A 26055-nucleotide genomic window follows, 5' to 3' on the forward strand; every position below is an offset into this window, starting at 1 on the left:
TGTCACTCGGGGGGTCTCTGTGTCACTCGAGGGGTCTCTCTCTGTGTCACTCAGGGGTCTCTGTGTCACTCGGGGGGTCTCTGTGTCACTCGGGGGGTCTCTCTCTGTGTCACTGGGGGGGTTCCCATGTCCCCTGTCCCACGCCCCGCGGCCGCCAGGGGGCGCTAAAACCCGCGCGCGTCGCGCACGCGCACTGCGCGCTCCCGTCCGCCGGCCCGCCCGCACCGCCCCGGGCCAGGCGGGGCCTCAGACTCGGGGGGAGAGACCGCCCTGCCCCACCGGGATCACCGGAAACACCGGGGGTACTGGGAACACCGGGAGCGGCGGGGCCGACCCTCAACAACCCGGAAGCACCGCCAGCTTCAGTACGCAGGCGCGAGCGCGGGAGCGACAAACCAGTGGGCGGCGCGCTGGTGACGTCACAGGGGGCCGTGAGGGGCCTTCCGGAAGTGGATTTTTGGGAGTTTTTGTGCCTTGGAAAAGGAGACAAAAAACGACCCGGAGAGATTTGTCTGCGGGAGTTTGAGCCGTGGGGGTGGCCAGGGGGTGGCTTTAGTGGCCTTTAGGAGGGTCTCGAGCGCTGCGTTAAATCTCCGCGGAGGGGAGTCCCGTGGGAGCTGAGCTGGGGCCGGGGGGCGGTTTTCCAGAGGGATCTGGGTGAGGGTCGTGGGAGAGGCCTCAGCTCAAGCGTTTCGAACTCGTTTGTGACGTGGAGCTGCAGAAGGGCAGTGGGGAAACCCCCTCCCAAATCACCTTCAAAAGGCAGGAGCTGGAGGTGGGAAAACGAGCAGGGGCTGCTCCAGAATTCATGTATCCGTGGGGGATGAGCGTCCCCAAATCCCCGCTGGAGCTCTGGGCTTGACCTCACACTCCCCAGGATGGAATACTCCATAACTCCAGTCCTTGCCCCAGAGCTGGAGTGGGAATGTTGTGTTGATTTCCAGCTGGATGAACATCTGGAAGTCAAACCAGTCACATCCCAGTTACCATCCATACCCTTCCAAGCTCATCAGCAACTCCACCCTTGCCCTGTATCATCCTGACAGGTTTGGAAAGGATTCTCTGCTTTTCAAAGCAGGAGGTAAGAAAGGAATGCTGCAGCAAACAAAGGGTGATGACAGCTGGGGACAGCAAAGGCTTTCCAGGACTAGAACGGGAATATCCATGTGGAGAATCCACCTGACAAGGCTCCCTCCTGGCCCAACACCTCTGAGCTTCCCTCTTTTTTTCCCTGCTGAATCATTTTGGGTGATTACAGACAAGAAGATGCTGTGGCTGCCCCATCCCTGGAAGTGTCCAAGGCCAGGTTGGACAGGGATAGTGGAAAGTGTCCTTGCCGTGGCAGGGGGTGGAATGAGATGATCCCTTCCAACCCAACCCATTCCATGATTCTGTGATGAATGATTCTGTGCTAATTCCCCCCAGGCAGCACTGGCACAAAGAGCTCACCACCTCACCTGCTCTGGAGGATTTTACAACCCACACATTTTGTCTCTTCAAGTGCTTTCACACAATGCCCTTGTTTTCCTGTTCTTTAAACAACAGTTATTGCTGCCCTTCAGTCAGGTTTGGGGGCAGGAGGAGAAGGGAGGGGGGTTGTTACCTCATTTTGTGTCTCTCTTTTCCATAAAAGCAGCTAAAGCAGATTAAAATGTTCTGTGTGTTCAGAAAATCCTGCAGCCCCACAGTCAGACCCTGGGAACAAAGTGTCTTGGCACTTGTTGGAGCCCTTGGTACAGGTTTTATCAGAGCACAGTGAACTTCTTTTTTACACATTTTACACAAAAGGTTTTGTCTTAAAGTTTTGGCAGCTTTTTGGGGGTTGTGTGTGTTTTTTTTTCTTCTCAGTGTGAGGAAAGTGGGAGCTGCTCACAGTGACAATCCTGTGGGGTCACTGATTCATCTCAGGCTGCAGTAATGAAGCCAGTTAAACACTACCTGGGTGGTGAGGCTATTTTAGTCCAGAAAAACCTGGATGTTTTTGGAACTGAGGCTTCCAGGCTTGTTTCCTGTACTGCTGCAAAAGATGATCAGAGTGCTGGTGCCTTCATGTCTCTGTGCAAACCCCCCTCACTGCTAAACACAAAATCCAGGGCAGCCTGGCAAGGAAATAGTGTAGCTACACATTTTCTAGCTATTTATTGTCTGTCACAATCCTAAAAGCGAGAGTTGAAGGTGCAGAGAAGTTCAGTGGTTGCAGTTTGTCTCGTGGAGTGTGTTGTTATTCCTGTACAGTCCCTGAGCTGCAGTTTTTGGAGCCTTTGGGATTGTTCCAGTGAAAGTTTGGCCAATAAAGCTTCAAACATCAACAATTTAGACGTGCAATTACCAGGATCTGTGCAGGAGGCCCTTGATGAACAAGCTCAGAGCAGGTGTTGGCAGCAAGTGAATGTTGTCCTTGTGCAGATAAATTATAAACTTAGTGTCAAAATTGAAGACGAGCTTCTCTCCTACAAAAATATCAGAGAATTAAAGGGATTTTATCAGAATGTTCTGACTTTGTACAGTTCTCTTTGAAAATGTGCTTTAAAGGACACATTTAAAGGGAGAGGTACAGAAGGAAGGGGGGTGGGAGAGAGAAAACCATTTTATTCTGCTCCCCCTTCACAGCTAATCACACTTCTAATTTTTTTTCTGCTTAATTGGAACCTCTAAGGGTTCAGATGGAGGAATGAAGAGGTGAAATGCCTCTAACAAGGGTGTTGTCCTGATGTTTGAAATGCAAATATAAAATACTTGTTAAAAGCAAATATAAAAAGGAACAGGGGGGATGTTTTCCTCACATCTTTCCCAGTCTTCAAAGAGAGACCTAAAACCAATTTTGGCTGTGTTGGCTCTTAGAAGCTTTAAGTAATGGGGGGAAAAAAGACTTAAAAAAGCCTAAAAGCCTGAAATCCTCTGGGCAATCACCCCACCCATTTTCCTTGGAGATTCTCTGGACACAGCCCTGGACACCTGCTCTTGTGAGCAGGGGTTGGACTGGACACCTCCAAGTCCCTCCCAACCCCAGCAGTTCTGTGGGAAGCACATGGAATGTGGGTGTTGTGTGTCCTAAAACTCCTTTTCAGCTGCTGTTGACCCTCTTGGGACACATTTTCCTCTGCTGTGTGGCTATTTTTTATCCAGCATCCAAGAAAATTCCCGGGCTGAAATTCCCTTGCATGGATGTACAAACCCTCCTTGGCTCCAAAGGGAATGTTTTGTGCCTCGTTCACTGATTTGGAAGCAATGGGCTTCCCTTCCCAATTGGGAATCTGGTGATTCCCTCAGAGCCCATCCAGCTGGAAGTGGCTGCTCTATCCCTAAGGATGCCTGTCAGTCAGCTCTGTCGTTCATCTCTTCACCCTTATGCATTTTGGAGCTGCACATTCCTCTCTCCAGCCCTCTGGAATGGTTTCCTTCACTCGTGGATCTGCTCCCAGAACAACTCCCTGAACTCCCAAGGCTTGGATGTCACAAGGAGGAATCAGAGCAGGCAATAGCCAGAGTGTCCCAGATCTGTGGGAGCAGGAGGAGGAGGAAAGGCCTCCTGGGAGACCCTGCACTGAATATTCCTGATGCTCTCTGTGTCCTGGTGGAACGAAATAATTCCTTTCTCTTAAGATGCAGGTTGAGATTTTAGCAGAAATATCTTCATTCTGGGGTTCAAAGGAACAAAATGTCCTTGGTGGTGCCTGAAGTCTTTAGTTCTTTATAATTTAGACTTTTGGCCTCTGTTTTTAGGGCTGTTTAGAGCTTCTTATTGAAGTTGGAACTCCATCAGGTATTTATAGCCCTGGGTGGGTCTTGGAAATCATTTAAGTAACCTCAAAAAACACCAGCAGGAGTTTTCCCCAAGAGGGGACACAGAGACTCTGTTTCCATGGGGATTCCTGGCTGGAAGAGGCTGAGAGAAGCTGAGGGGTCTCCTACCAAGCCCCACCATCCACCCAGGACAAGCCCAGCTTCCCTGGAACCCACAGCCCCCCGAGGAACACGTTGTCCTGTCTATGGACCCCCTAAAACCTGCCTGGGGGCCCCCTGGCAGAGAGCAGAGCTGGGCAGGGCCTTCCTGGGCAGGAGAGGCAGCTCTGAGGGGCCATGTCCCAAAATCTTGCCAGGCAGGGAGTGCCTCAGAGCCAAAATGTGCCAGGTGCTCTGGAAGAGGGGATCCATGAGGTGCCAGGGTGCTGAAAGGGGGTGCAGAAGGTGCTAAGGCTCTGAGGGGGGATAAATGAGGTGGGGAGGTTCTTGGGGGGGATAAATGAGGTGCCAGAGCTCTGAAACGGGAGGACATGAGGTGACTGGGCTCTAAAGGGGACACAGGAGGTGTCAAGGCAGTGAGAGGGGACACATGGGGTGACAAGGCACTAAGGGGAGAATAAAGGAGGTGCCAAGGCTCTGAGAGGGGATACACAAGGTGCCAAGGCTCTGAGAGGGGATACATGGGGTGACAAGGCTCTGAGAGGGACACACAATGTGACAAGGCCTGAGAGGGGACACACAATGTGACAAGGCCTGAGAGGGGACACACAAGGTGACAAGGCTCTGACGTTGTGGCAGCACCACCTCGGCGTCTCCCGAAGCCCCCCTGAGCTCCGGATCTCTGGCACCCAGGAGGCCCCAGCAGCCGGTGGGGATGTCCCCTCCGAGTCCCCCAGCTTTGAGGGAGCTCCCGGGAAGACCCCAACTTCTCCCCATGGATGGGGGGCTGCCCTGCCCTCTCTGTGGGAACCCAGGTGGGCTTTGGTGGAGGAGCCTGGTGGGATCTGCTGCCACCCATGTTCCTTCTGCCAGAGCATGGACACCTCGTGACAAAGGCATTGGACACACCTGGCTTTGCTCCAAGGTTTTCTTTCAGCAATGAGACCCCCCCAATTTATATATATACATATAAAATATATTTCTATGTATATGTAATATATATATTATATATATTACTGTAATATAATAGAATAAATTTCTCTGTATAATATATGTAATATATTTCTATACATTACATTTTTTTATATATATATTTCTATAGATGTATATCTCCAGCAGATTTCTGCTGCTGGAGTTGCAGTACAATGGTATTTGCCTTGGGTTAAAACACTGTGGGACACAAGAAGGAATTTTCTTGCTTGCCTTAGCTAAAAGGGCAATTAACGGTATATTAATTAGCGAGGGGCTGTGCGGTCCAAAGCACTCGAAGGTTTTAAACGGGGGGCGGCAGCGTTCGCAGCAGCAACGTGCTTCCTACGGCTTCAAGCGTCCAGAAATTTTGCCGCAGAGGTGCGAAAATGAAGCCCGAAAGAGTTTTGCGAGAGAAATATGAGGAAAGCGGCGAGACACGGGCGGCAGTTCCTCCTTCCCGGCAGGAAAAGGAGAAGCTTCCCATACCGGGAGTCGAACCCGGGCCGCCTGGGTGAAAACCAGGAATCCTAACCGCTAGACCATATGGGAGGCGCTGGAAGTCATCCTTCCCGCGCGGCCCAAAGTGCCACTGCCTCTCCCCGCCGCCGCGCCGAGCGGTGCTGCTCCGGCGGGTCCCGCTCCGCCGCCCCGCGCGTGCCCTCGGGACCACCGGGAATGGCCGGGAATCACCAGGACACCCTCGCCACATCCCCCCCTCGCTCTTTGCCAGCGAAGGGCTGCCCTCACTTAACATGGCGGCCGGGGCTTCCTGACGGGACGGTGGGGGCGCGCGCGTGGCGGGCGGGGCGCGCGCGCGCGCGCTCACGTGACCGGCGGCGGCCGCCCCACAGCGCTGGGTCCCGTGAGCGGCGGTGGGGGGGGAACCGGGACACGGCGGGACACACCGGGACACACCGGGACACACCGGGACACACCGCCCGGATAAACTGGGACACACTCCCGGCCCGCCCCCCGCGCCACCGCCGCCCGACTCACCGGCGGCCACACCGGCACCGCCCCCGGCCGGCCCCGACCCGCCGCAGGCACCGGGGGCCGCCCCGGCACAGCCCCCCCGAGCCGCCCAGCGCCCCGCAGGTACCGGCGGGCACGGCCCGGCCCCGGCGGGGAGGCCGCTGCGGGGCCCCGCGGGGATGGGGGCGAGGGCCTCGGGGCGGGCTGGGGATGGGGCTGGGGGGGAAGGGGGGACCGGGGAAGGGGCATCCCGGGGGAAGGGGCCCTGGGGCCATCCCAGCGGAATGGGCTGTGGAACATCCTGGGAAAGGGGCTCGGGGGCCATCCCCGGGGAAGGGGCTGCGGAACGTCCCGAGGGAAGGGGCATCCCCGGGGAAGGGGCTGCGGAACATCCCTAGGGCAGGGACATCCCGGCTCGTCCCGGGGAAGAGGCTGCGGGGGGTCCCGGCCCCTCCCGGCCGGGCCGTGGGATCCCGGGACTGCCGGAGGTTTCCCAGCGGCGGGAGTTCCCCATGGCAGGGGAGGGGGGGCTGTGCCAGCGCTTCCCCCGCGCTGCGGGGGGTGGGATCGGGATGGGCGAGCGGTGATCCATGGAAAGCAGCCATCCAAGGTGGGCTTCTCTCGGCAGGTGTGTGATGCCCAGCACAGCCATGAAGAAGAAGGTAAGGACTGGGAGGGGATCCTGTGCTGTTGGGTTTTCCTTCCCCATCCCCATTTGGGAATGTCGTTGTTTGTTGTGTCCGTCCCTCTGGGGCTCAGGTGCCTTGGAAGGCTCTTGGAATCAGCGGCTGCATCAAGAGCCAGACATTAAAATTGGGTTTATTCCTGGCTGATTGCAGGGCCATCCACCAGAACTGTGGGCAGCTGTTTCTGGGATGTGTTGCAAAACCCTCTGCAAACCCCCGTGCTCAGCGTGGGGGAAGAGGATCTGCTCCAAACCACTTCCTTGGCCCTTCCGAGGGGAGAGCCTTCCAAGGTGTCCAGGAGCTCAGTGGGGAGCCCATAATTCACTCAGGGCTCCTGGGAGGATGGAATTTAACCCTTGGGGAAGGAGAAGCTCCTCTGGGAATTGAAGGGGTGGGTGTATTCCAGCAGAAGCACATCCAAAGCTGTTAAAGGGGCTGTGTAGGGAATATGTGGCTGGTTTTCCATGGTGTGCTAGGATTGGGTTTCCTGCCTGCTGGTTGATCCCTTTGCAAGGCCTCTGCAGCCCAAAACTTGGGATTTGGGTTTCCCTGTGATCTGGATGGAGTTCCTGGCTGTGGCGTTTGTGCTGGTGCTGTGAAATAAGAGCTGTGCTGTGCTGTGTTCCCTGGGATGAGCTCAGGGGACAGCACAGCCTTCTGGGCTGGCCTGACCAGCCTGCCTCACTCAGGGACAGGCCTCGTTCCCAAATCCTGGAGGCCTGTGCTCAGGTTCCTCTGGCCAGGGCTCTCTCAGCCTCTGAGGAGCTGCAGGAATGACTGGAGTGAGCAGAGGTGGGATTCTGCTGAGGTTTTCCCATGAAATTGTGGCAGCTCCTGTTGTACTACCACAGAGAGAGAGTGGGAGTGGAACAAGTGCCCTCCTGGCCAGTGTCCTGCACTCCTTAAATTGCCTCTGCTCTCCTTAAACCTCTCCTTGACGGGAGACTTCCAGAGCTGTTCCAAAGGCTGGACTTGGTTCTGTGACTGGAACTTGTTTAACAGCTGGGTTTTGTATTGGCTGCCACAGTTGGCTTGGGTTTCTTTTTTATTTTTATTTTTAGATCACAATGTCAAGTCTTGCCTTGTGGGATTGTCTCCTGTGGGACTGTCTCCCCTCATCCCCACTCCCCAAGCCCCAGCATCCCCTACTTTTTGGTACCTCTCCTTTGGCCTGATGTCCTGCAGACAAGACTCTGGAGTCAAGTGTCCCCCATACACTGGTGCACTTGACCTGGGCTGTCCCACCTGCTTTTAACTTCTTTTTTTCTGATCTTCTAACCCCTGAAACTTGAATTGTCACTTCTGTTGGGGAAGAGAAAACAAGTCACATTACGAGAAGGAGAACAACAGGATCAGATGATCTTTAATGTCTCTTCCAACCCAAACCATCCTGTGATTAGGAAAGGGGGGGAGGGATTGTTTCCAGTCTGGTCTTAACAGCTTGAGACAAAGCTGTTCCTCTGTCCTGGCAAAGTCGTTTGCTGCCACGAAAGCCATCAGGGCTCTTCCTGTGGTGAGGGGCCGGGAAAGGGGGAGGCAGCTCCTGCTCTTCCCAAGTGCTGTGTTGGGAGAAGGTGTTCAGTCTGACCACAGTCCAGTGCCCATGGATAGCAAGGAGTTAAGGATGTCCATGTCCTGCTTCCCAGGCCTGGTGCTCCTCTTTGCCTCTCTCTCCTGTGCAGTCCCAGCTGAAACATGTCAGTGCTGTGTTTCTGTGGCTTTGGCAGTGAGATGGCAACTAGAGGGGGCTGTGAAGGCCTTAGTGCTGTTTCATACCTAATTCTTCCTGGTTTTTTTTTCCTTCCCAGGTGCTGCTGATGGGTAAAAGTGGGTCTGGGAAAACCAGCATGAGATCTATTATCTTTGCCAACTACATCGCCCGGGACACGCGGCGCCTGGGGGCCACCAGTAAGGCTGCTCTTGTCTGCACTCCCAGCTCTCAGGGCTCAAACTCCCCTCATTAATGGGGTGGGACCATTACCTGCAGCAATTCCTGCCTCTCCTCTGGATTAGGTGTGTCCCTGCTGGTCCTCCCAGCTGCCACACCTCACAGGGAGCTCCCTCCGAGGCCAGCCGGGGACAGGCAGGAAGCTGGAGAGGGAAGGGGGAGGCAGCACTGGCTTCAGTTTTGCTGCTTTATTGATTGAGTCCTGTTTTGCTGCTTTATTGTTTGACCTTCATCCTGAACTTTTTTTATTTTGGAATAAGGAAGCAGCTTGTGCTGCAGCTACACCTGTTAGTGGAGGAGTGTCAGAGCCTCCTCGTGCTCTGTGTTGGTGGAGCATTCCTGTTGTATGCAGCTGATCTCCAGCACAGGGATCCTGCAATCCACCCGTGGTTTTGGCAGGATTAAACACTGGGCTTAATTAGTGCCTTGTGCCTTTTCTTTTTCCCCTTCCAAAGCAGCCATTGATGGGAAAAAACAAGAAGTGATTCCTCTGAAAGAGGAGGGTGAATTGTCCGTATCTAACACTCCTCATGGGGAAGGATTTAATGTGAGGGCTTAATGTCAGGGATTGGTGTAAATTTGGCCTGTTCCTGAAGTTTCCATTCTCTGTGTTATTGGTTTATTTTGTCAAGGCTGGATTCAGGCCTTGCAGGGTTTGATGCAATTAAAATCATTCCTAAAATATCCCAGAGATCAGGGAGTGTGTGGTTGAAGGGGGGGCACCTGCTGCACTTCTCAGGAGAGCAGTGCCCTGGGCAGGGAGGCTGGAATTCCTGTGGCAAATGTCCAGCAGTGGTGTTCAGGTGGGATTTTACCAACTGGGGGCTGTGCTGGGAGAAATGGCCCATCCTCAGAAATGTCTAAGGCCAGGCTGGACTGAGCTTGGAGCAACCTGGTGTCCCTGCCCATGGCAGGGGGTGGGATGAGATGGGCTTTAATGTCCCTTCCAACCCAAACCATCCCATGATTCTCTGCTGATTTTTGGAGGAGGCAGCTCTGATCCAGGTGTGTGGTACAGTCAGTAAACTACTGTTGTCTCTCTGCAGTTGATGTGGAGCATTCCCATGTCAGATTCCTGGGGAATCTGGTGTTAAACCTGTGGGACTGTGGAGGGTAGGTACTGTTTATTCCTTTCCTTTTGAGTTCCTTTGGGGGTGGTGTGGGGAATCAGGTGAGGATGGAACAGAGCACATTCTGCTCCAAGGGGGGAGTGTGGTGCTTGTGTGCCAAGAGAATCCTCCATCTGGGCTTTCTCCTGAGGTGCTGGGAGGTGCTACTGCTCTTGGAATTGCCCACCACCAGCTTGTTCCAAGTGGGATGTGTGCAGAAAGGTGATGCTGAAGGTCGCCAGTGATCCTGTGGCTCCTGGAAGCAGCTTTTTGAGGAATGCTGTCCATCTGACAGAGCCTCAGCTGAGCTTTGCTCAGCTTCCTCAGCTCCATGGCCTCATGCATCATCTAAACACATTCAGCCAAAGCCAGGGGAGACTGAAATCCTGGGATAACAGGCTAAACTGATACTTTGGTCATATTTCAGCTGCTTCTGCTGCTGTGGGTGTTTTATAAGCAGCTTTTTAGAAGCCAGTGTGGATCCAGAAGCAGGACACAGAGCACAAGGGAAGCTTCAGCTTAAGGTGGAACTGGTGGGCTGATGCTCTTCAGGAGCTTCCAGCTTTGCTTGGGAATGCTCAGGGAGCCTTGTCCTGGGGAATAGAGCTCTAACACGGGCTCCTGCGGTGGGATCTGCAGCTCCAAATTAAAGCCCTGATATTTTACACTTAGCACCTTCTTCACCTTTCCAAGCAAGTCCTGGTTGCTCTAACAGGAGTCTCCTTGCTTTCCTGCTCTGCTCCTCAGGCAGGACACCTTCATGGAGAACTACTTCACCAGCCAGAGGGACAACATCTTCCGCAACGTGGAGGTTCTCATCTACGTGTTCGACGTGGAGAGCCGGGAGCTGGAGAAGGACATGCACTACTACCAGTCCTGCCTGGAGGCCATTCTGCAGAACTCCCCTGATGCCAAGATCTTCTGCCTGGTGCACAAGATGGACTTGGTGCAGGAGGACCAGCGGGATTTGGTGAGAAGCCGGGAGTTGCCATGGAAATGCTTCCCCACGGAGCATCTCCTGCCTGTGCGGGTGCAGGGCGGTGTCACACATCAAACACAGCCCTGCCAGGGCTGTTCCTCGAAGGGTTTCTCAGATGTTCAGGCTTGGCAGAGCCCTCTAAGCTTTCTCTGCCTTTTTTGAAGTGTGTCATCTTGTAATGTCCTGGAGAACAGAAGCAGTGATTTTTAGTGACAACCACTCAAAGCCTTTCCCTTTATAGTGCTGGTTCCAGAGCTTCCAGCACACCTTGGCTCCAGAAAGGAGGTGGAACTGAAGGAAATCCAGCTCCTTAAACTCCCTGCCTGCCATTTGGATGGTGGTGGTGACAGTGAGAGTTGTTTTCAGCTCAGCTGCTGCTTTCAGTCCAGCACAAGCTCTGTTCTAAAGCATCACCCAAAAATAAGAGGTGGAACTTTCCCACTTAACCAGGAGGTGGTTTTAGTTGGTCGATCCTGCTCTGCCTGCCCAGAGATCCTCTGAAGCACCCAAGCACCTAACCAAATGCTGAAGATCAACCTTTCAGAGATGTTGGGTGACTTCTGTTCTTTTTGGAGCTTTTGAAAGGTCACAGGGAGGTGGGAAGATGTTGAATTCCTACAACCCTTCCTTTTTGTGCTTGGACAGCTCCTGATAGCCCAAGGGAGTTGAGCTGTGTGGGTCTGATTACATCCCCAGCTGCTTGGCCACTCCCTGCATTGCAGGGAGTTTGGAGACCACTTCAGGGTGCTGGGTTTTGTCAGAAATAAGAGGTTTTATTAAACTTTTTACCAGTTCCCACTGAGTTTTGCCTGGGCATCTGCAGAGGGAACGTGCAGGTCCTGTGGCTGAAACCAGAGCTGACCTCCCTGCACAGACACACCTTTCCATGTGACAAGTGGGCTTTGGATCCCTTGTCCTATCTGAGAGCAGAGATCTTCCTCTTCCAGTTCTAGTTCTGCCCTCCAGCTCAGGGCAGAAACAGCTCAGAGCTCTTTCAGAGGGCTCAAGGTGCTTTTCCTCATTTCCCTCCAGGTGGAAGGATGAGTCTAAAATCTTCTTTGCTGCAGTCCTGTCCAGATTTGTGGAGGGACTAGTGCACAAATACTGGTTTAACCAGTGGTACAGACTCAGGAGAGGCCCTGAAGGGAGGGGTGGGCAGAAGAGGGGCCTTACCACCCATCAAGAGCTGTTTTAGGGTATGTCCTGCTCAGTAGCCCATGCAAATACTGGGCTAAATCACTGTTTTTGTAGGTCTTAGTGAAGACTGTGCTGTCCAGGACCCACATGGTGTTGGCCCAGCATTTCATGGGGCTTGGTTCATGCTCTGTCATGTTCCCACAAGACTCAAGTGAGGGTGGTGGTTGTGTGTTCCCCTTGCTGGCTGTCCTGCTGCTGTTCCAGCAGTTCCAGAGGAGCCTGGCTGGGCTTTGCTGTTCCTCTGCTGCCCTTTTTTGGTGCCCATGACTTCTGAGGGCAGAGTGTGGTGTGGGCAGAGAAGTCTGTGTGAGCTCATTCTGAGGGCCCTCAGCTGCTTCCCTCCCATCCTGCTCTCAGTGATGGAGCTTTTTGCCAGGGATTTGTCACAGTTTAGGTCCTCAGGGACACTCCAGCCTGTCTGCCTTCACTCCCACTGCAGTTATTTCAGCTTTGGGTCTCAGAGAAGTTTTGGATTCCCCATCCCTGGAAGTGCCCAAGGCCAGGTTGGACAGGACTTGGAGCAACCTGGGCTAGTGGAAGATGTCCCTGCCCATGGCAGAGGGTGGAATGAGATGATCTTTAAGGTCCCTTCCAACCCAAACCAGTCTGGGATAATCTAGCAGGACATCCATGGTCTGTGTGGCCCTGCTGCTCACTGGGAGTACTGGGAGCTGGTTTCTCCCAGCCTGTCCTGAACAACTGCTCTGCTCTTGTCCCTTCTCTAGAGATCCATTTGAAACTCATCCTGTAATTCCATACAGCAACCACAGCACAGGCAGAACTGCTTTCACTCAACTGCTGCTCTGTCTTTTCATCTCCCAGATTTTTAAGGAGCGTGAAGAGGACTTGAAACGCCTCTCCCGGCCCTTGGAATGTGTTTGTTTTAGAACCTCCATCTGGGATGAAACCCTTTACAAGGTTTGTACAGCTCCCTCTCCATATCTGCCTTCCCACTTGGAGACAGGAGCATGAGAAGAGGGAGAGGTGTTGTGGCAGAGACTGGCTCTGGTCAGTTCTGCAACAGCTCCTTCTGGAGGGTGTAAATGGTGTCAGGGCATCCTGGGCTTAATTAATTAATTAAAAGAAGTCAGGTACTTGGCAAACAGGCATCCCAAAGATCCAGCTGGCTCCTGGGGAAGGGTCTGGTCAGGCAGTGCCACACACGTGGGTCAGCAGAGGGGCAGAGAGGGAGAGCTGAGCTGGGAGGATCCCAGTCTGGAAGAGCACAGATGTTGATCACAGCATCCCCAGCCCCTCCTGGGCTTGTTCCTGGCTCCTTGGGATAGGGTGGAGCTCTCTGGATCAGGGATGGGCTGCCAAGTGTCCATCTGCGATCTGACCTTCCTCCAGATTGAAATATCTCTGGAAACCTGAGCAGATTTGTTTGGGAGGAAGAGACAGAAGCATTGCCAACTTCACAAATGAGGATGGTTTAAGCCTGTTTAGTGGCATTATGGTTTCTCTGAGTGATGTGGAGAAGAACTTGACCTGCTGAAGAGTCTCCTCAGGTCTGGGCTTCCTCTGGTGGTGTCCACTGTAGGTACCTGAGGTGAGAGAAGCTTCTCAGTGTTGCCCAGGCTGTCAATACCCAGAACTGCAAATAATCCCTCTCTGAGTGTTTCTGGGAAATGGCATGGAAGGCTATAGAATACACAGTTTTGGGTTACACCCATACCATGATGAACTGGTCTCAGCTGTCCTAACTAGGACATTATCCACCCCTTATTCTGTGCCATCCATGTCATGCCCAAATTAACCCCCTTTAAAAACTATATTCCTTTAAAACTATATACATATATATATATATATATATATACACAATGAAACATTACAGACCATTCTCACTCAAAATTAGGTCCCCTTGTGGTACACAACGTGTCTCCCCATCTTTTTGCATTACCCACCAGGTGGAACCAGGTCCTTGAGCAAAAACAATCCCTCGGATGGGTTTGCCTTTGCTTGAGGTGGGACTAATCCAAACAGTCTTCCCTAACATTCCTCTCATATGCACCATGGGGACTTTATCTCCATCTACAGTATGCAAAGGTTCTGATTGGGCAGGGCCAGCTCAACTGATGGAGCCTCGGGTGTTGACCAACCAGGTGGCCTTTGCTAAATGCAGCTCCCAGTGTTTGAGAGTCTCCCCACCCAGTGCCTTCAGGGTGGTTTTCAGCAGTCCGTTGCACCGCTCAACTTTTCCAGCCGCTGGTGCATGGTAGGGGATATGATACACCCACTCAGTGCCGTGTTCTCTGGCCCAGGTGTCTACGAGGCCATTCTTGAAATGGGTCCCATTATCAGACTCAATTCTCTCCGGGGTGCCGTGTCGCCACAGGACTTGTTTTCCAAGGCCCAGGATGGTGTTCCGGGCAGTGGCATGAGGCACGGGGTATGTCTCCAGCCATCCAGCACTTCCTTCTACCATGGTCAGTACGTAGTGCTTGCCTTGGCGGGTTTGGGGGAGCGTGATGTAGTCAACTTGCCAGGCTTCCCCATACCTGTACTTCGACCACCGTCCACCATACCACAGAGGCTTCACCCGCTTGGCCTGCTTGATGGCAGCACACGTCTCACAGTCATGGATGACCTGTGAGACAATGTCCTTGGTTAAGTCCACCCCTCGGTCACGAGCCCATCTGTATGTTGCATCTCTCCCCTGGTGACCGGAGGTGTCATGGGCCCATCGAGCCAGAAATAATTCTCCTTTGTGCTGCCAATCCAGATCTACCTGAGAGACTTCAATCCTGGCAGCTCGGTCTGCCTGCTCGTTGTTACGATGCTCCTCATTAGCCCGTTTCTTGCCTACATGAGCATCTACATGACCCACCTTCACACTCAGCTTCTCTACCCGGCCAGCGATGTCCTGCCACATCTCCGCCGCCCAGATGGGTTTCCCTTGGTGCTGCCAGTTGGCCTTTTTCCATCGCTCCAGCCATCCCCACAGAGCATTGGCCACCATCCATGAGTCAGTGTAGAGACAGAGTCTTGGCCACTTCTCTCGTTCAGCTATATCCAAAGCCAACTGAACGGCTTTAAGCTCTGCAAACTGACTTGACCCACCTTGTCCTTCGGTCGCTTCTGCAACTCACCGTGTGGGACTCCATACAGCTGCCTTCCATTTTCGGTTTGTCCCTACAATGCGGCAGGAGCCATCCGTGAAGAGCACATATCGCCTTTCCTCTGCTGGTAGCTTGTCATATGGTGGGGCCTCCTCAGCCCGTGTCACCTGCTCCTCTTCTTCTTCAGAGGATAGTCCAAAACTCTCACCTTCGGGCCAATTGGTGATAATTTCCAGAATCCCAGGGCGATTAGGATTCCCTATCCGGGTTCGCTGCATGATCAGAGCGATCCAGTTACTCCACGTGGCATCGGTGGCATGATGTGTGGAAGGAACTCTTCCCTTGAACATCCAGCCCAGCACTGGTAGTCGGGGTGCCAGGAGGAGCTGCGCTTCGGTGCCGATCACTTCTGAGGCAGCTCGAACTCCTTCCTAGGCAGCCAGCATCTCTTTCTCAGTTGGTGTCTAGCTGGCTTCAGATCCCTTGTATCCCTGACTCCAGAATCCCAGCGGCCGTCCCCGGGTCTCCCCAGGCACTTTCTGCCAGAGGCTCCAGGAAGGGCCATTCTCCCCGGTTGCAGTGTAGAGCACGTTCTTCACGTCCTGTCCTGTCCTTACTGGCCCAAGGGCTACCGCTTGGGCAATCTCCTGTTTAATTTGTTCAAAGGCTTGTTGTTGTTCAGGGCCCCACTGGAAATCATTTTTCTTCCGTGTCACAAGGTAGAGAGGGCTTACAATCTGACTATACTCGGGGATATGCATCCTCCAAAAGCCCACAGTGCCTAGGAAAGCCTGTGTTTCCTTCTTGCTGGTTGGTGGGGACATGGCTGCTATTTTGTTAATCACCTCCGTTGGAACTAGGCGGCGTCCATCTTGCCACTTCACTCCTAGGAACTGAATTTCCTGAGCAGGTCCCTTGACCTCACTTTGTTTAATGGCAAAACCGGCTCTTAGGAGAATCTGGATTATCTTCTCTCCTTTCTCGAAGACTTCGCCCGCTGTGTTCCCCCATACAATGATGTCCTCAATGTACTGTAGGTGCTCTGGAGCCTCACCCTTTTCCAGTGCAGTCTGGATCAGTCCATGGCAAATGCTGGGACTGTGTTTCCACCCCTGAGGCAGTCGATTCCAGGTGTACTGCACACCTCTCCAAATGAAAGCAAATTGTGGCCTGCACTCTGCTGCCAAAGGAATGGAGAAAAAGGCATTGGCAATGTCAATGGTGGCACCACTTGGCTGCCTTGGACTCCAGCTCATACTGGAGCTCCAGCATGTCCGGCACAGCAGCACTCAGGGGTGGTGTGACTTCATTGAGTCCACGGTGATCCACCATCAGCCTCCACTCTCCGCTGGACTTACGCACTGGCCATATAGGGCTATTAAAGGGTGAGTCTTGCTGACCACCCCCTGGGTCTCCAGGTCACGGATCATCTCATGTATAGGGCCACAGAGTCTCGGTCGGTGCGGTATTGCCGACGGTGCACTGTTGCTGTGGCTATCGGTACCAATTGTTCTTCAACTTCAGCAGTCCCACAGCAGAGGGGTCCTCTGAGGGACCAGGCAAGGTGTTCAACTGTCTAATTTCCTCTGTCTCCACAGCAGCTATGCCAAAAGCCCAACGAAGTCCTTTTGGGTCTTTGAAATACCCACTCCTCAGGTAATCTATGCCAAGGATGCACGGGGCCTCTGGGCCAGTCACGATGGGGTGTCTGTGCCATTCCTTCCCAGTCAGGCTCACTTCAGCTTCCAGTAGAGTCAGCTGTTGGGATCCCCCTGTCACCCCAGAAATGGAGATGGATTCTGCCCCTACGTGTCTTGATGGCATTAAAGTACATTGTGCGCCGGTGTCCACTGAGGCCTTATATCTTTGTGGCTCTGATGTGCCAGGCCGCCGAATCCACACTGTCCAACAGACTCGATTGTCCCTCTCCTCTACCTGGCTAGAGGCAGGGCACCCCTAGTCCTGGTCATGGTACTCATTGTGCTCTTCTTGTGGGTATGACCTGGAGGTCCCTTCAAGAGGATCAGACGTATCATCATTCCTGTACCGTCTGGAGTCTTGCCCACGAGAGACTGGAGCAGGATTTACCCTTGGAGAGTTCCTTGTGGTACTTGTTCCTCTTTTCAGTTCACGTACCCGGGCTGCTAAGGAAGAGGTGGGTTTCCCATCCCACTTCCTCATATCTTCTCCGTGCTCATGGAGGTAAAACCATAGATTGCCATGTGGAGTGTACCCTCTCTCCTTGGCTGGGGGACGCTGGCTCCTGATAGCAGAGACTCTTGTTTGTCCTGGCGAGATATGGAACATCCCTTCCTTAATTTCCTCTCTTAGCTTCTGGTGTCCCTCTTCAATCTTCTCTTCCAGGCTTCAGATGTGTTCAGCCAGTTTGGTTTCCACAGATGAGACGTGGGCTCGTAATGGGGCGGTGACAGTGTCTTCATAAATCCTGAGTTTACTGACCAATGCTCCCACCTTGTCCTCTCCCTCCCTCCATTGCAGTGTTGCTGAGTAGCAGGAATACATTTCTGGCCCGAGTCATGCAAACTTTAACCACATCTGGGAGGTGCACTGTACACCATCTGGACTTTTAGGGAATCTGAGCACACTGGGAACCAAAGAAGTGCTGGTGACCCCTCATGTTGTGTCTGTGTTGCCAGGCCTGGTCCAGCATCGTGTACCAGCTGATCCCCAACGTGCAGCAGCTGGAGATGAACCTGAGGAACTTTGCTCAGATCATCGAGGCAGATGAAGTGCTGCTGTTTGAGAGAGCCACCTTCCTGGTGAGTTCCAGGGCCTAAAGGGGCTCCAGGAGAGCTGGAGAGGGACTTGGGACAAGGGTCTGGAGGGAGAGAACAAGGGGGAATGGCTTCCCACTGCCAGGGGCAGGGTTAGATGGGATATTGGGAAGGAATTCTGGGCTGTGAGGGTGGGGAGGCCCTGGCACAGGGTACCCAGAGCTGTGGCTGCCCCATCCCTGGAAGTGTCCAAGGCCAGGTTGGAACACCTTGGGCTAGTGGAAGGTGTTCCTGCCCATGGCAGGGGGTGGAATGAGATGGCCTTTAAGGTCCCTTCCCACCCAAACCATTTAGGATTCCATGGAATTGCTGTTGGGAGGTGCCAGCCCCACACAGAGGATGCTTTGATCCAGCCCTTGGGATACTGAAAGTAGCTGATATGATTCTGTGGCTCATGGGACCTTCCCAAAATTCCACCTTCCAGCAGCTGAGCTGAGGGTTTATTGGTGTTTCCCTTTTCCAGGCTGTGAAAGTGTGAGACTTCTTTGAGAATTCCTTTCTGCACAGGGCAGGAACCTCATTTAGCTTGAAAAAGAAACCTTTTCATTTCCTCCTGCTGTGACATTTAAACTGGACTTGATTTCTTTTGGGGTTTGATGCTCTGCAAACCCAGAATATGGATAAAGGATCATGAACCATTGGGTTGCAATGGTTTTCCAGGTTATTGTGCTCCCAATCCCTGTCTCTGCCAGGTGAAAGGTGCTGCTTAAAACCACCACTGCTGCTTGTCCATCCACACTCTTGGATTATGGATTTGGCTCCTCAGTCTTTACCCCAAAACTCTTGCTGAGCTGAAGGAAAGAGTTTGAAGTTTTTTGAGTGCTTGCCTTGATGGGGATTTGGAAATGATGGAGGGAATGTGGGAAAGGAGCCATGACTCTTCCCCCTTCTTAAACTATCAGAAGCAAACACCTGCCATGTCTGGCAAGTTCTGCTTTTTGACCTCTTCTAGATAATAAATAGTTCCACCTTGGGGGTGTGTAACAGTGAAGGACATTTTTAACTGAAAATGAATAATCTTTGCTACAAAACTTCTTATTTTCAGGGTGATGGTGAATTTTATAAGACTCATCTCCTTTTTTTCATGTATTTATGAAATATATGAATAATAATATATATTCATATATAATAATATATTCCCTGTATTTATGGAATACATTAAAAAGCCCCCAGGACTTTTTTCTCCTGAAGTGAAATCTTAACTCTGAAAATCTTACTGTGGAATCTTACTCTGGAAACCTGATTCTGAAATTGTGTTCAAATCATAGTTTAAAAAAAACAAACCCTCATCTGGGATGTTTAGGAAGGAACTTCACACTGGGAATGCAACCCTTGAATCTGGCTAAACCTGTCCTTGTGTGAATAATTGGGCAGGTTTAAAGAGAGATTGTTTTAAGGTGCTTAAGGGAAAAAAAGAGGAAAAAAACCCCAAACTTAAAAAAAACATTAATTCTCAGAAGTCACAAATGTGACTCCAGAGTTTCACATCCTTGTGCAAGGGCACTGCCAGTAACAGTTGATTTTGTGATTCTGAAGAATCTTGTGGCTTCAGGTTTTTTAAGTATTCCTCTTTGCTTTGCTGTGGGAATGGAGATGGTGCAGCTCTTTGTGCCCTTCCCTCGTGCAGTAAATGCAGTTCTTGGCCTGTTCTTCATGTGGCTGAGGAGGGAAGGGGTTGGGGAGAAAGGTTTGCAGAGAGATCCCACTGCAAGGATTCCTAAAAGGCTTTAGATCCCTGAATGTTTGAATCCAATCCTGCAACTGCTGCTGGATTTGCGTGGGAGGAAGAGGAGGGAAGTGCTCTGGATGAGGCAGCTCAGTGCTGGTCTGACTGGACTGATGGATAGAGAACTCCTGAGGAATCCAGCTGCCTTTGTGCTGCTTTTCTCCAGGAGGAACAGCTTGGTCTGGCTCCAGGAGCTCTGTTTGTGCATCCTGCCTGTGCTCAGGTTCCTTGAGAATCCACAGCACCTTAGACTGAGAAGGGAAGAGCCATCCCAGCACTTGGCAGGTGTCCTTTCCCATTCCTGAGGTTGCATTTTTTATCTCTCCTTGCACATTCTTTTACTTTGAATCAAGATTTAAATTGCTGCTAAGTTGCAGCATCCAGACCTCAGGTGGACAACTGCATATTTCCAGGCTTTGTGTGTGAAAGGCTCCCTGGTGATTGTGTTACTGACTCCTGTTCCTCCCTGAAAGCACCACAAGAGTTCTTGCAAATAGTTCCCAAGATTCTATCAGCCAAAGACAAAGGGAATCCTGGTCACCACTCATTCCCAGAATTGCTGTTGACAGTGAGGAACCTGTGCTGGACTCACTGACTGACTCTGCCCCCTCTCCAGGTCATTTCTCACTATCAGTGCAAAGAGCAGAGGGACGTCCACAGGTTTGAGAAAATCAGCAACATCATCAAACAATTCAAGCTGAGCTGCAGGTGAGCTGATGTGATCAGGAGGTGGGGAGAAACCTCAGCAGGGATTTTGGCTTTGTGGGGCTCTCCAGTGAATCCCAGTTCTGTGGGATTGTGCTGGGCTTAAGCACAGCTCACTTAAGTTGTTGCTTTTATAACTTTCTCCTTTGCTGATGGTTGAAGAGGTTTGTTTGTTCTGAAACAGCTGTTTTCTCCTGGGCAAAGGAGGAAAGTTCCAGGATAAATCAATGACAGTGCTTGGAATGTCAGGTGGAAAGCTCTGCTCCAGTCCTGGGCTGGCTGGGGAGGAAGAGGCTTCCAGGCACTATGTATCCATATATTTTGAATGGAAAAGTGGAAAGCTTTGGGGCAGCTTGGCTCTGAGCAGCCTCCAGGCTCTGCAGTCTGGTTATACCTGGAAGTGTGTGGAGCCTGGGTGGATGGAGAAGTGGCTCCATGGTTTACAGGTGTTTCAGATGTCTCCAGATGTTCCAGTTTTATCCTTATCTCTGCTGGGTCCTCCAGAGTGTCCAGGCTCAGTCAGGGGGTTGTGTGTCTGGAGTTTCCTTCACTGTTCAATGCACAAATCACTTTGTACTGTTCTCATTTAGCCCAGAGCCAAAGAGTTTTGTCCTTAAAAACCAACCCTGTTGTGGTCACACCTGATTTTCCCTGCCAAGTGGGAATTCAAACTCTGCTTTGTTCCCAACAGCTCAAATAAGGGATTTTGGCCATGTGGGCACAAAAGCTGCTTGAGCAGTGGTACGGGAATAATTAATTTACTTTTTTTTCCTTTATTTCTACTTTTTCAGTAAGCTGGCAGCCTCTTTCCAGAGCATGGAGGTCAGGAACTCTAACTTTGCTGCTTTCATTGACATCTTTACATCCAACACATACGTGATGGTGGTTATGTCAGACCCTTCCATACGTAAGTCGAAGCCAAGATAAGCCTGTTTAGGACAGAAAAAAACCCCAACAGGCCCAAATGAATACAGTTTCAACTGTGAAAATGAGATTTAATTACAAAACTGAAGAGAGGGAGAGGAATTGAGTGGGGTGGGGAGGGTGGGTGAGCAGTGACTCTGCAGAGGTGGGATGTGCTGGGACAGCTGAGCTCTTGCTGTCACGGGGAGGATCTGTGGCTGTGAGAGGAACCACCAGAACAGATGTGACCTGGTTTAGCAGGTCATGTCTAATAACCTATTTTGGGCTGTTCTGGGCTGGCAGCCCCGGTGAGTTTTGGAGAGGAAGCAGGGATGGATCATGTTGGAGTGTTGCTCTTGGTGGACAGGACTCTAATTATAGCAGCATCTATTTATCCTAAAGGAGAAGCTGCAGCAGTGCCAGCCCAGGCCCCCTGGGACCAGTTAACTGTTTACACAGCTCCACTTGGAGCTCCTGGTGGGATCTGAGGTGCTCCAGAGACACTGTCCAGGACACCTCGTGCCTCACACTGTGCTTGCCCTTGCATTTGTTACTGAAATAGGGAAAACTGTGTGACTGAGGCACAGCTGGGACAGGGCTGTGCTGGGGAACAGCAGATGGGCAGCTCTGGGGACTTGTGCAGCTCTCCCTGTGGCTGGAGTTCACTGGGCTCTTCCTCGTGGTGTTCTTGGATCAGCAAACAGCCCAGACCCCCTCACATTAAATTGTGCCCAGACCCCCTCACATTAAATTGTGCCCAGACCCCCTCACATTAAATTGTGCCCAGACCCTCCCACATTATATTTTGCCCAGACCCTCCCACACTGAATTCTGCCCAGATCTTCCCACATCAAATTGTGCCCAGACCTTTCCACATTAAATTTTGCCCAGACCATCCCACACTGAATTTTGCCCAGGCCCTCCCACATTAAATTCTGCCCAGACCATCTGACATGAAATTTTGCCCAGGCCCTCCCACATTAAATTTTGCCCAAACCATCCCACATCAAATTCTGCCTAGACCATCCCAACTGAATTTTGCCCAGATTCTCCCCCCCTTAAATTGTGCCCAGATCCTCCCACACTGAATTTTGCCCAGACCATCCCACATTAAATTCTGCCCAGACCATCTGACATGAAATTGTGCCCAGACCCTCCCACATTAAATTGTGCCCAGACCCTCCCACACTGAATTCTGCCCAGACCTTCCCACATCAAATTGTGCCAGACATTCCTACATTAAATTTTGCCCAGACCATCCCAACTAAATTTTGCCCAGACCCTCCCACATCAAACTGTGCCCAGACCATCCCACATTAAATTGTGCCTGGATCATCCCACATTAAACTTTACCCAGACCATCCCACATTAAATTCTGCCCAGACCATCTGACATGAAATTTTGCCCAGACCATCCCACAATGAATTTTGCCCAGTCCCTCCCACATTAAACTGTGCCCAGACCCTCCCCCATTAAATTTTGCCCAGACCTTCCCACATTAAATTGCACCCAGACCATCCCACAATGAATTTTGCCCAGACCCTCCCCCATTAAATTTTGCCCAGACCCTCCCACATCAAATTCTGCCGAAACCCTCCCACATCAAATTTCCCCCGGAGCCTCCCACACTGAATTTTGCCCATCCTGGGAGCAGCAGGATGAAACAGGACCTTGCAGACAGGGCTGTTGCCCTCAGGACGTGGCCACTGCCCCCTTTTAACTCCTTTTTATCTCCCCTGTCCCTTTTCCGTCGCAGCTTCCGCGGCCACGCTGATCAACATCCGCAACGCCAGGAAACACTTTGAGAAGCTGGAGAGGGTGGATGGCCCAAAGCACAGCCTGCTCATGCGCTGATCCCAGGCTTTGGGGGCAGCAAGCATGGATTTGGGACTACTTTTTAGGAGAATCTAACACTGTCGATGTCTTTGTTGGGCTTTATGAGTGTGCTGCTTTGTTTTCTCTCCTTTTCACGTCGGACACTAGAGGCTCAGAGGATGTCTGGATACACTGCGGACCTTCAGAGACTTCCCTGGCACCCCCTGGGCTTGGGGAGGAGGCAGGACAGGAGATATGCCCGTGGGCTGGTGCTCTCAGGTGGATGTTTTGCTGCCAGGAGGACATTTTAAGTCCCAGGAATATGGGATATTTAGTGGTTTCTCGGTTGGTTGCTTGAATAAGTTTCTGAATTTCTCCTTGTCTTCGATCATAAAATTAAATTTTTGCTACCAGGGATTTCAGATCCTACAGCTTTGGAAAGTGGGTTTGCTTTCTTCCAAAACCTGAGGCAGCTTTGGGAAGCAGATGTGTGGGAGCTGCATTTCACCTTTCATGTTTTTGGGGGATTTGTCTGGAAGCCATTCCGGAGTTTCATTGGGAATTGCTGGCGTGGTGGGTGGGAGCTGATGCTTGGCAGCATCTCCCTCCTTTTTTTTTCTCTTGCTGCATCAGATTACTGTGTAAAAAGGGTGTGGTGACTCCAAGCCTGGCTTTGCCCCCATATCCCTGCCCACACACCCACTGGGAGGGGAGACATCCGACAGGGCAAGTCTGTTGGGTGAGGATGAGGAGCCAAAGGGCACCTTGGGCTGGAGAATGGAGGGGGCTCCACACAAACCCTCCCATCCACTCTCCATCCTCATGGAATTAACACCCGTGTCTCACACCGCCCACCCTGCAGCTGCTCAGGCTGGGGGAGCTTTCAATGGGAATCATCCCCGTGGGAGAGGAGCTGTGAACAGCCCAGGAGCTTCTGGAGAACTGTGAATGGGCTGGAGATGGAGGGGTTGTGCTTGACTGTGGAATACCTGGAGTGGGAACAGCAGGTCTGGGTGGAGCAAACTCCAGTTCCCCCTCCAGCTGGGACCAGGCCAGGTCCTGCAGGGAATGTCATGGATTCCCACCCCCCAACCCTGCCCTCGGTGCTGCCGAGCGGAGCAAGAGGAGGAGTCGCTGCTGATCCATGTGTTGGAGCCTTGGGAATCCAGCTCCAGGGCTCTGCTTGCAGCTCCAGGACAGCACAAGATGGGTCACAGCCACAATTCCAGGAAGACTGAGGCACCTGCTGGGAGCACCTTATCCCAACACGTTATCCCTGATTGTGCCGGAGCCGGGGGAAGGACAGTGAGAATGCTGCGTCATTTCCATGGAGATGAGGAGTTGTTGGGCTTCCTTAGGGGATAAACTGCAGCACATGGAAGCGGGATAAGGTTAAGGGGTGGAAATGGGGGTGAGGGAGGAGTGTTCTGGGAGCTGCTCAGGAGCCAAACCCCGTGTGCCGGGTCTGGCCTGGCTGGAGCCCGTCAGGGCCAGTGATCCAGTGTTGGGGCTAAATATCTGCTGTTCTCTGGCTGCAAATCTCTCTTCCTAAAATACATGGATTTGGGGAATCAACCTTGTGCTTTTGCTCTGGCAGAGGTGCTGCTGGTGCTGCTCTGTGAAACCTCCTGTGACAAAACACAGGTGGCTTTATAGCAAGGTGCTCCAGCAGCACCGTGTTGGCTTGTTTGCCTCTCCCCAGATCTGAGCAGGAGGTTTGGGGGATCAGGCTCAGCACCCTCATCCCACTCCTGGAAAACTCTTCCTCCTGTCTCTGGCAGATCTTCACAGCAAAAACCAGCTGGTGCTGCTCCAGATGTTGCTCACACACACATCCTGTCCCAAAGAGCCAAACCCCGATGAGATGGCAGCGATCCATCCTTTGCCGTCAGTGCTTGACCTTGGAACTGGGAGAAACTTGATGCCACCTGTCACCGAGATCCTGAGTGAATCCCCCCCCGTTCCTTTCCTCCTAGAGCTGCTGTGGGGCCCAGGGTGGGTTCCCTGGGGCTGGGCAGGTTGGGGTCCCTGTGTTAGTCTTGGGTGTTGCTCCCAAATTTTCTGACTGTTCCCTTCCTGCGTTGGACTGTGGATGGTCCAAGTCGGGTCAGCTTTAGGGTGAGCAGTGATGAGCTGTGTTAGGGTCAACTTGGCTTCTGGGGCTCTCCCTGAGGGTACCCCTGCTGCTTTTCCCTCCTTAGCAGCACCTGGTTGTCCCCAGGAGAATTGGCTGGGTGGGATGGACATAGGTCTGTGGTGCTCACCAGCTGCCAGGCACTGGGATCCAGCTGGGATCCAGCTCCTCCAGCACATCCAGTGGGGAGCATGGATTCTGCAAATCCCTGGCAATAGCCTTGCTCTGCTCAACTGTGGCTTGTAGGCACCTCATGAGGAGCATCCACACCATCCCCAGGGGCCTGGAGTTCAGAAGATCCAAGATCTCCAAGTCTAAGTTCTTGTGGGACCTTCTGTCAGATGAGGGTCTTTCCCACATGTGAGCTGGGGATGATTTTGGGTGGTTATGATCATATGGTGCTGGATCTCACCCAGCTGCAGCCTGGCCCCATCTCCATGGCCATTGTCCTGCTCTAGGCAGGTCCAGGTGGGAGCTGAGGGCCTGGCCTTGCTGAGATGAGCATCTCCAAGGATGGATTTCTGTTGTGTCATCACCCTCAGCATTTTAAAATTAAGAATAGAAATCCACATATTGGAGCTTCCCATGGTGCCTCTTGTCCTGCCACCACCATCTCCACGAGGAGAGCCACCTGGCTCTTTCCCAAGGTGCCCCAGCACCTCCTGGGTGTGCTCCAGTGCCTCCATCCCTGCTTTTGATGTGCTGGGGAGCCCCAGACTGGGCAAAGGCTGGTCTCGAAGTGCTGTAAGGAGTGGAACAGTCTCATCTTCCCTCACCAGTGGTCATGGGGATTCCTAATGTTCATCCCAACCCCTTGAGCCACAAGAGTTCCTTTAGTTTTCCGCCCATTTTTCTGGAAGCTGTGGGTGTTGGGGTTGCTCTGGAGTTCCGCACGTCAAGAACAAGGTGAGGTGTGTTTAGCTGGGCTGGAAGGGGTTGGGACCTGCCCTTGGAGGGATGAGCTGAGCCCACCTGAAGTGTTTGGTCAAACCAGGGCTCCAGGAGGCCAGTGCTGGGATGGAGGGACCTGCTCCCTCAGCAGAGCAGTGAGAAGGGACCATCTCCTATTGGAGCTGAAGTGGTTTGTGGAAGGAAACATCTTGGTGCAGTTGGACCTGGAGATGTGGCGGATCAGGCTCAGCAGGGAGGGGA

At 52.5% G+C, this 26055-nt stretch overlaps 1 protein-coding gene and 1 non-coding gene across 2 annotated transcripts; one reads left to right on the forward strand and one right to left on the reverse strand.

Moving 5' to 3' along the window:
• Nucleotides 1-5352: 5352 nt before the first annotated feature.
• TRNAE-UUC (transfer RNA glutamic acid (anticodon UUC)) lies at nt 5353-5424 on the reverse strand. The gene has a single exon. It is a non-coding gene; the product is annotated as a tRNA-Glu (tRNA).
• A 280-nt stretch (nt 5425-5704) lies between these two features.
• LOC135421655 (ras-related GTP-binding protein A) lies at nt 5705-23198 on the forward strand. Its single transcript, XM_064670274.1, has 10 exons — nt 5705-5970; nt 6476-6509; nt 8342-8441; nt 9528-9594; nt 10338-10560; nt 12589-12684; nt 17483-17605; nt 19963-20054; nt 20843-20958; nt 22711-23198. The coding sequence occupies exons 2-10, from the start codon at nt 6483-6485 to the stop codon at nt 22806-22808; spliced, it is 942 nt and encodes a 313-aa protein (XP_064526344.1). The 5' UTR covers nt 5705-5970; nt 6476-6482; the 3' UTR covers nt 22809-23198.
• The last annotated feature ends 2857 nt before the right edge of the window (nt 23199-26055 follow it).

The sequence above is a fragment of the Pseudopipra pipra genome, chromosome 13, assembly GCF_036250125.1.
Source record: "Pseudopipra pipra isolate bDixPip1 chromosome 13, bDixPip1.hap1, whole genome shotgun sequence".
NCBI classification, from domain to species: Eukaryota; Metazoa; Chordata; class Aves; order Passeriformes; family Pipridae; genus Pseudopipra; species Pseudopipra pipra.

What these genes read in the sequence shown, in the direction of transcription:
- LOC135421655 (XM_064670274.1), top strand. Translation starts at nt 6,483, where the DNA reads ATGCCCAGCACAGCCATGAAGAAGAAG. An exon ending in GCGGCGCCTGGGGGCCACCA is followed by an intron (nt 8,442 to 9,527) that starts GTAAGGCTGCTC and finishes GTCTCTCTGCAG; the next exon opens with TTGATGTGGAGCATTCCCAT. An exon ending in GGGATGAAACCCTTTACAAG is followed by an intron (nt 12,685 to 17,482) that starts GTTTGTACAGCT and finishes CTGTGTTGCCAG; the next exon opens with GCCTGGTCCAGCATCGTGTA.